The sequence below is a fragment of the Apium graveolens genome, chromosome 10 (genome assembly GCF_009905375.1).
Source record: "Apium graveolens cultivar Ventura chromosome 10, ASM990537v1, whole genome shotgun sequence".
Classification (NCBI taxonomy): Eukaryota; Viridiplantae; Streptophyta; class Magnoliopsida; order Apiales; family Apiaceae; genus Apium; species Apium graveolens.
The window spans coordinates 213408087-213413990 of record NC_133656.1 but is presented as its reverse complement, the minus strand read 5'-3'; the positions used below and the strand labels follow the sequence as shown (position 1 = coordinate 213413990).

Below are 5904 nucleotides of genomic sequence, written 5' to 3'. Positions count from 1 at the left end.
AGGTTAGTAAAAAAATCGTATTTGTATTAATAATGATATTGGAAATATAATTAGATATATATAAAATAGAGTTGATTCTGAGAATATATACTAGAGGCCAGAGGGTAACGTTTGAAAATATTTAAAAAATTATATTGAAAGTTATGGTATACAACTAATTTTTTCAATTTTTTTCAAATGTGCATTTACTGTGAAATTAGTTATAATCATTTAGTGAAATAAAAATAACTAACCCCAAAATTTTGTATTGTAAAAGAGTTTACAGTACCCATATATATATTTCGTACATTCAGATATTTGACAATTTTTTAAATCCATGAGTATAAAAATATGAAATGCGTGCTTGTAGAGCGTAGTGGAACATGATTTGGTATATTGCATTTCAGTTTAAAACTTTAACGGCATTGCCTTGCTAAAAGACTAAAAATGGAGTAATGGACTGCAGGCCTTAAAATATTAATGCATTACAGTATTTTGAAAGAAAAAATGTATCATCCTACAGCTACTTCATTTATCTTAAAAACTGATGCCGGGTTGCTCAAGCAAAATGTTAATGTATAAAAAAACCAGGATATTATCAATGGTGACGTACTGACGTCTACTTTTGACTTCTCCAAACGGTGTCTTGTAAACAAAGGCGAGATCTAGTTGCACATATTTGGTGTAACATTGTAAAGAAACTAAACAAACTTCAAAATCGGTCATAAGTGATCAACGGATAGATATACTTAAATTCAAGCCAACATGAAAATCCCATTACTTGTAAAACATCTAGCTTCATCGGTCATCAGATTAACAGAAAGATTGAGAAATCATGCTAGGTAGCAGGATAAGCTTCTTGAAGCATTTCCATAACATTTACAATCCAAGATGGATTACCATTACAAACTACAAATTTGCATATGGAATCGGAAAGACAGTCCATGATTCTGCATGATCTTGGACTAGAAATAGGTACCTTCCGGAGGCTGGACTAGCTTACGATTATGCGGTGCAGCCATCTCTTTCTTCAGCTGAGTCAATATATCTTCCATGGTGTATTCTCTTTGCCAGTTTGACAGTATTCCAAACTTCTTCGGTTCAACCTATAGTTTCATAAAAACACAGATCTCATCTGTTTAAATTTAAGAACATAATATCAAAATGATTAACATGAAATGAAGGTAAATACTATCAACTAAAAAGACTGAGTACTACTTTTTCTTCTGTACACAAACATTACCTTCTCTTTTCACCTCCATTTCCATCATGAGGTGACCACATTTGACTAGTAATAGAGCTTTAAATTCTATACTCTCTCTTGTCCTTTTTATAGATCATTTCACTTTTTGCAAGTTATTTTAGGTTCCTTGATCACATATTAAGAATTAATATGGTTTCCTTCTAGTTTCAAAATCTTGGAAAATTATAATCACATCTATTATTCACATAAACAACCTACCACGGCAGCACAACTACATGTAACGTGTCTTAAGCACTACAGTAAACAATCTAGAAAGTAAAGGAAATGGCATGTCATCTTCCGCGCTAAACAAATTTAGGTTTTTATGGCTTAGAGAAGAGAACTCGTTTTTGTACTAGGCCAGAAACAAAACTTTTTAAAGGTTGCATTCTTTTTACAAACCTTATTCAGTACTTGATTATGTCTTCCACCCATACAAATCCAAAGGTTTCTACTTACAATAACTTTAAAAGAAAATAGTTCATCCATTTATACCTTTTCGTACCTAAAATTTTAAAAATGTTTTCAAGAAATTTCCAGTCATTTGAACAAAATCACACTCACGAATCACGATTCACTAATAGCATGAGAAACACTTCAAAAAAATTGGATCATTATAAAGAAATTTATATTGTGGTCTTCTGCACTATAAGATCAATTAGAATAATTTTTTACCACTCCAGTTTCATGGTTCACAGAAGTCATGTTGATCCGTGAATGGAAGCGAACAGTAGGTGGCTTCTCAGGGTAATCTTTGTCACAAAAAAGCTTCAACTGATAAATGCGACCTTCATGTACAGACTGAAAGAAAGAGAAAACATATGTTAATTAAAATTTATTTATCACCGGTAAATGAAAGCAAATATAAATTGACATCTGTCAATGCATCAACAGGATAGGCATGCACAAACAGCATATTGGTCACCAAGAAGATGTTTTGTAGACTGTGACTAAAGAATCAAAATTCAAAATATTGCAGTGCCAGATCTGAAGATGAATACACAAGCAACTTTGATTGATTAGTTGTTATTTGGAAATGTATGGACCTAGCAAATGGGCAAATATATGTTTGGCATAATTGAGCTAGGTACTTTACCAGTCTTTGTATGTACTGCTGAGGTATGCCCTGTTGATGGGGTGCGAGAAACATGGGTTTGGGGACAAATTGAACAAGTTTCATGTCTCATTATGTTCCCAGATTTAATTTTTTCCCAAAACTCCATTTAATCGATTAAAAAAATCAAAATATGCACACCTCAAATTTATGTCTTGAAAATCTAAGATATTTAAATAACACCAAAGTTCGTAAACTGTAAACTTTTTCAGGACACTATATTGGTAATAGGGAAATCTATATATATTAGTGAAATATGAGTCGTATCAATAGTATTACATCGTCTTAGATGAGGTCAAACATTGAGAAATTAAATCAGCAACATGAGACAGTACAGCAACATCAATAAAGGTAGGAGGGAGTCCCACATGGAATACTTACTTTATTTCAAATACCACAGTGTAAGAACAAAATTTGAAGCAAAGTTTAAAATCAGCGGAAGAGGGAGGTGGGAGAGGTGTGTCGTATAAAGTCACTAAGATCCATATGTTTTTGCCCCTACCACAACCTCCATCCATCGCTGTGAAGCTTAGGGCAAAGGTAATCTCATTTTTTAAATTCGTCAGCTGGACACACTATCAGTGGCCCACAAATTAGCATTACCTATCTTGATTTCCAACAAAAATGTTCCATTAAACTTTTAGGCTCCACCACAGATCAGGATACCAAATTATTAATTTTGCATAAAGTGTTTGGCGCCTGCACACATAATATCACCATTACACCAAGTGAGCTGGTTTGGAATCAGTAAAACTATGACTTGCCTCCCTTCTCCTGTTTTGCTTAAAAGACGCGAAAGACTAACTGTGCAAAAAAACTAATAAGTTTAGCAATATTAAAATGCCATATTATGACACTTTTTCACAAGCACCCACCAATTTAGCCACTCCATATTGTCTCTGTGACAATATCCTGAGGGTGAGTAAGTGCATGCATGTATGAAAGAGAAGGAAGGATATGCCATCGGACAGCAGGAGATCTATGATGATTAACAAAGAAAGTAAGAAAGAAAGTAGATAGTTATTGGGGGAAGAAATGGCCTCTTAAGTAAAATAAGACCACTGATCTTCTGTGTAGCACTTTTTACAATCACTACTGATAGAACTTACAGTCAGAGACCGGAAAAAATTATTGGAGCAAGTAAGTTGCTAAGGATATTAAAAAGAGTATTTAGACATGCCACAGTTCCTAGGAACTTAGAAGCATTTAAGTTTTCAGTAGGTTGTCAAAGACATTACATTCAAAAGCAACAAAATTACATCTTTCAGTAGTCAAACACACAGTACTAAACTTCAATACCATCTTGTCAACCAAAAGCAAGTACAAATGTGTGCTGATCACCTAATAATGTCTACGGCTATGAAACCTGGACTCAGGGCACTACATCCACCATTAAGATTCAAGTAGCAGTGGCAAGAGCAGTACAGGAAGTTTACATCCTAAAAATTCTACATATATTTAAATGCAGTTATGTACAGCAGGAACACATGAGGGATGTTAAAATCATACCAGGCCAAATATATAAATAATCAAACTTAAAGCAATCATAATATTATGTTAAAAGCTAATAGTTAAAATTTCTTAGTGTAAAACATTAAGATGTAAAATGATAGTTGAAGTGGATAAATTTAATATTTCACTAAATAGATTATAGGTGTGTGGAAGTGGGACACATAAGGGCAGTATTATTGTTTCATCAGATGTGAAGTAAGCAAGCGAACACAAAACTGCAGTTATAAAGAGGAAAACTGGGCCTACATTATGAGGACCAATAATGGTCCCTGTCCAAGAGCGCATATAAATGTCATCTCCGTCATCCATTCCATAACTCACTGTACCATCGCCAATACCCTTTTCCCCGCGTTCAAGCTCCTCCAGCAATCTAAAATTCCGAGGGACTGTAAAGAAGCAAAAACATGAGAAGACAGATTCAGAAATTCAAAAAAGAATGACCATATCCGAACAACATTATAATATACTATTGTTGATTCCAGCTGTTTGATAAACATTTTTGGGATCAAGTAATGCGTGCACATGATCCACCAAATTTGCATCAAAAACAATTTGTTCTATCAATGATATATCTCTACAAAGAGACGTTTCTTTCTTTTTTTAGATGGCATTGTCGAAATTCATATAATTTGATCGATATTCCAACGTCGTCCAATATTAGTGGTGAGTAACAACTGACTTTATGTGCCAGATTTTATTATCAAAGATAGCAGCATAAAAACTACAGAATTAAGCTTAAAATTCCCTAGCAAGTATATAAAGTTTGACATAGTTAGTGAAATGTGTTCACAGTTTGACCCCCTTAATCCTTGCCGTGTGTTTTCTATCTTTAACATAGCCGTATAATTGAAATTTCTAGACTCCGAGCCTCTAATGACAGCCACGACATCTCACAATTAACAGATGCTAAAAGTATACTCCCTCCGTCCCACCAGATTCTTTACATATTTTTCCTCATGTTTGGCCCGCATTTTAAGGCTACTATAAAGTATAGTTCTATAATTTATTTTTAGAATTTTCTTTTCCTGTATTAAAGTTTAAACATTATATTTTTATTTAAAAGAAAAAAATATTTAAAATTATTTAGGGAATCATGCTTTACGGGAGCCTTAAAAGGCGTGCCGATCCCCCGTCCATCCCGTCCCCCAATGTAAACAACCCAGTGGGGCGGAGGGAGTATATCTTAATAATTTATACCTCTACAATTTATAATCGGATATTAACACCCATCTTAATATACGTAGTATGTTTTCCCTCATATTCACAACAAAATGTATGACAAAACAAGATGCAATAATCAAACAAGTTCAATCATCTCACAAAATGCTTTTAAATAAAAAATTAACCGAATATATCGATACAATAGTCATCTTACTCAATCAAACATGTGTCACTACATCACAAGTAATCCAACAAAAAACATATTAACCGCAACAAATACACGAAGAATCTAATTTCAATCAAGCAAATAACAAAACAATTGTCAATACATTAAAAAAATAGTAGATAAACCAACACAGTACTAATCAAAATCATTTACAAACGAAAATTGACACTAAAAGCAGTAAAATCACTCAAAATACGATTAAAAGATAAATCTAATTATAGTAAATAATCGAGCTGCAAGTCTAAATAATTGTGGTTGAAAAGTGAGAAAAAAGTTACCGACGACACTAGATCCTCCTGAGCCAAGCGTCATGATCGGCGTAGAGTTGAGATGGTGGGTGTGTTAGAGATCGATTGAGTAGAAAAAAGACGAGGGCTAAAGTGAAGCACACAAAACAGAGCTAGCCTACAATTATTTTTATTCAGAAATGGGGCTTCTTAAATCTTTTTTTTAGCTAATGTTTATTTAATTGTAGTGATTTTTTCATTTGATTTTTCTTGTTTTAAAAATATTTCTATTTTTTCAACTTGGTTATTATAACTAATAATATATAATATAGTGTAAATATTTTATAATAATAGTACATAAAATAAATTAAAGATCGAGTGAAGAGAAAGTATCTTTATATTCACGAATCGAATCGAGACGAGCCGAGCCGAGCTGAGACGA

The 5904-nt window shown here is 33.2% G+C and overlaps 1 protein-coding gene across 1 annotated transcript; it reads right to left on the bottom strand.

Annotated features, from left to right (window-relative positions):
* Positions 1-733: 733 nt before the first annotated feature.
* On the bottom strand, positions 734-5673 carry LOC141692422 (ubiquitin-conjugating enzyme E2 variant 1D-like). Its single transcript, XM_074497250.1, has 4 exons — positions 5514-5673; positions 4095-4234; positions 1898-2023; positions 734-1085 (listed from the first exon to the last, which is right to left on the bottom strand). The coding sequence occupies exons 1-4, from the start codon at positions 5545-5547 to the stop codon at positions 945-947; spliced, it is 441 nt and encodes a 146-aa protein (XP_074353351.1). The 5' UTR covers positions 5548-5673; the 3' UTR covers positions 734-944.
* Between the last annotated feature and the right edge of the window lie 231 nt (positions 5674-5904).

What these genes read in the sequence shown, in the direction of transcription:
- LOC141692422 (XM_074497250.1), bottom strand. Translation starts at nt 5,547, where the DNA reads ATGACGCTTGGCTCAGGAGGATCTAGTGTCGTCG. An exon ending in AGGAGGATCTAGTGTCGTCG is followed by an intron (nt 4,235 to 5,513) that starts GTAACTTTTTTC and finishes GCTTCTTTACAG; the next exon opens with TCCCTCGGAATTTTAGATTG. An exon ending in CCATTATTGGTCCTCATAAT is followed by an intron (nt 2,024 to 4,094) that starts GTAGGCCCAGTT and finishes TCTTTCTTTCAG; the next exon opens with TCTGTACATGAAGGTCGCAT.